The sequence below is a fragment of the Nanorana parkeri genome, unplaced genomic scaffold (genome assembly GCF_000935625.1).
Source record: "Nanorana parkeri isolate BGI_ZX_2015 unplaced genomic scaffold, ASM93562v1 scaffold210, whole genome shotgun sequence".
In the NCBI taxonomy this organism is placed as follows: Eukaryota; Metazoa; Chordata; class Amphibia; order Anura; family Dicroglossidae; genus Nanorana; species Nanorana parkeri.
In genome coordinates this window covers 779300-782928 of record NW_017306478.1, presented here as the reverse complement: position 1 = coordinate 782928, position 3629 = coordinate 779300, and the positions used below count along the sequence as shown (strand labels likewise).

At 49.7% G+C, this 3629-nt stretch overlaps 1 protein-coding gene across 1 annotated transcript in view; it reads right to left on the bottom strand.

The window, feature by feature from the left end:
- Window positions 1-259: 259 nt before the first annotated feature.
- Window positions 260-3629, bottom strand: part of CTIF (cap binding complex dependent translation initiation factor) — a 175823-nt gene continuing 172453 nt past the window's right edge. The window contains exon 19 of the mRNA XM_018555707.1: window positions 260-483. Coding sequence (XP_018411209.1) covers window positions 260-483 — 224 coding nt within the window. The remainder of the gene's footprint in view (window positions 484-3629) is intronic.

The following is a 3629-nucleotide window of genomic DNA, read 5'->3' as shown; positions in this document are numbered from 1 at the left end:
ACCGTCGTCACACGGGACAACCGTCGTCACACGGGACAACCGTCGTCACACGGGACAACCGTCGTCACACGGGACAACCGTCGTCACACGGGACAACCGTCGTCACACGGGACAACCGTCGTCACACGGGACACCCGCCGTCACACGGGACAACCGTCGTCACATGGGACACCCGCCTTCACGCGGGACAACCCGCCTTCACGCGGGACACCCGCCATCAGAGTGTCATTTATTTTTACATAGCAAATAACCAGAAGCATTATTTCCCGGAGCAGTATATGGTATATGCAGCGTGAGAACACATATGTACTATGTATGTCTTTCGGTTGCTCGGTGTGGTTTCCAGTCTGGCGGCACTCTGTACACATGGCCGGGGTGGGCGCAGGGGGTTCAGTCCTCGGCCTGCGCTCCTCCTCCAGGCGGCCTCGAGATGCAGCTGAAAGGCCGTGTGATAGCCGCGCACAGACACTTCATTATCTGGCCCTGCGGGGAGGGGAATGGCCGCATATTTTCCAAGGAGGCCCCCACCGTTCCGTGTTTTCCCCTCTGGAAGAGACACTCTCCTCCGTGTCATCATAACGCTTCGCCCGCTCCGTGTTTTCTTTGGGTGTTTGTGAGCCGGGGTTGCGCCAAGGTGAAGCGTCGGGTCACCTGAAGTTCTTACATTACAGAGAAAATCCGCTGGAGACTGAAAGTTGAACTCCGGGATCAGCAAATATTGTCCTCATAGAAGAGTCACGTGTATCCATCCTGGAACCTTGGTGAGCTTTGTGTATTTCTTCCAAATCTGTGCAAAACTTGGAGCCTCCTGTAATAAAGACCGGTCACTGCTGCTCTCTCTCCTTGTGCAGGGTGACTGGTCTTGTCTCCGCCCCCTCCTGTAATAAAGACGGGTCACTGATCTCTCTCCAGGGTGACTGATCTTGTCTCCGCCCCCTCCTGTAATAAAGACCACTCACTGCTGCTCTCTCTCCTTGTGCAGAGTGACTGGTCTCGTCTCCGCCCCCTCCTGTAATTTTCTGTAGTGGGTGGGGCCTGCTTCTCTCTGCGCAGGCTCATGTGCAGCACAGTAATGATGTCACTACTACTTATACAACTTAATATCTGGGTCTGCAAAGGCGTTTGATGCACACAAAGTGGATTTATATCCATTGTGGCTATTGAGGATGAAAATATTTGTGCCCGGAGTTCTGTATGTGTATGGACTGCACTAGGTACTTGGTGAGCACTGTTCAGAGGACACAGCACCCTTGTGCAGTTTTTTGGGGGTCTTCTCTTTTGTGCACAATGGTCTTGTTAAGCTTTATTGCATTCCAGAGCTTCGAAAAGAAAAAAAATCAGCATGTGATACAAATGTAAACCTCTTGAGCTCTGATGCCCAACCTGTAGGATGGGGGGTGCATGCGGCCATTTGGCATAACTTCCTGTTATAGGGTGACAATGGTTCCCCAACCTTGTTTCTGTGTTGTCACCATGACCAACACAGTCGCCAATGGGGATTACAAGCAGCCATGTGTAAGAATGGCCTGCCGTTGTCACTATCAGGCGGCCAGTCCAGAGCAATGATGTACAGCCAACGGTGAAGCGAGCACATGTAGACAAGAAGTGCCTGAAAGAGGCTGCAGAAGATCAGCAGCAGCAAAAAGGAGAAAACATGAGTTGATTACCTGATAACTCTGTTTCCAGGAATCTTCCAGGACAGCCATCGAGATATAGGCTCCGCCTACCCGCAACAGGAAACACACCAACCACATTAAATAGACTCCTCCTTCCATCCCAAGTCAGTAACCTCTAGGTTTGAGTGGGTCCCGACGCATAGCAGGGTAGGCTCAGCCCTAAGGCAAACAAACATGAGCCCTGAAAACAACAAACATTACGATGTCCCCGTGTAGCCGGCGGAAACACAAAAAAACTGACTTGGGATGGAAGGAGGAGTCTATTTATTTAATGTGGTTGGTGTGTTTCCTGTTGCAGGTAGGCGGAGCCTATATCTCGATGGCTGTCCTGGAAGATGACTGGGGAAATTTAAATTTGTAGGATATAAAGACGCTAAATTAGGGTTTAGATTTCATTTACCTTTCATTCATATAATAGTAATCCGGATCAGCAGGTTTTTTTTACAGTGCTTCTAGATCAGGGGTAGCAAACCTCTGGCCCTCCAGCTGTGGTGGAACTACAAATCCCATGATGCATCTCTCTTCGGGAGTCATGTCTGTGGCTGTGAGAATCTTGCAATGCCTCATGGGATTTGTAGTTCCACCACAGCTGGAGGGCCGGAGGTTTACTACCTCTGTTCTAGATGTTACTTTCAGCTCTGGTCACATGACCCTACAGACAGTGACCCCAGGTAGGCTTTGTCCTCTTGGTGAATTGACTCATCTCAGCACCCATACCTCCATTGTCTGGAGTGCGCCATCAATATAGAATAGAGCCGAGCACACAGCTTATAGCTAGCAGCAGTTACCCACCGGAACTCAGTTGCTATGGAAACACAAGTTCCGACGCAGATGTAGCTGTCGTGCATTTAAATAATATTCCGGCTTTGCTATTTTAAAGTCAGTTTGTACCAATTATAATACTCGCTATTTATTCATCGCCATCATATGACACGGCGCGGTACATACTAAGCGACACTTAGTGCGTATTCAGTCAGTGCCAATCATATGCAGCTGAGCATTACACCCAGGCAGTGTACTGTGAGGTGGACGTGGGGCTCATTCACACCAGGCGCAATGATCGGCATCGATCAACGCAGGCTCAGCGCAAGGACAAAGAGAAGACAATTGTAACCTATGTGGCCCGTTTATGGCACACAAGTGCGTTGGCGTGCATTGCATTAAAAGTACCATGTCGGAATTTTAATGCAACGCACGGCAACACATTACAATGAACAGCAGTTCGTCACAACCTGATGTTGTGCGTAGCGTTTAGGCTCGGTTCACACCTGGGCGTTTTGTAGCGCGTTCCTACGCTCTGTAAAACGTTCAAACACCGAAAGCCCATTATTTCCTATGGGTATGATTCACACCTGGGCGTATTACAGGCCGTCTGAACGCGCTACAAAACGCCCTACGCCCAAAGAAGTACAGGAGCTTCTTTGGGGCGTATTTGCCACTCATATCCATTGGGATACAGCAAGGTAGTTCTCCGAAACGCGCGTTTGTCACGTGTTTTTTTTTACCGCGAATCGCGCTAAAAACACGCGGCACGAAACGCACAACAAACGCGCATATTCGATACCCCTAGGTGTGAGCCCAGCCTAAATGACGTGTTATTGTTACAGTAAACACTGGTGTGCAGAGAAGACTCTTCTGTGCTTCACAATGCTGCAGTATTTTTGGGTCCCTTTAAGTGCCCGTTCATGCCAGTGCGGCTGCACAACGCATGTCCACTGGTATGAAAAAAGCAGCATGAAGCACAGAAGAGTCTTCTTAGAACAAAAATGATCTACTTGTCTAATCCTAAATAAAGGATGGTGGGGGTTGTGCCCCATGTAGGATAGTGGGCGGAGCCAAGCATATCATTACTTGTTGCCCCTCAGCCTGACAACCCGAACATGCAGCTGCCCTCACACTCCACCTAGAAGGGGAGCATCCTCTTGGCTGGGCTTTCCATGAACGTGAATTCCC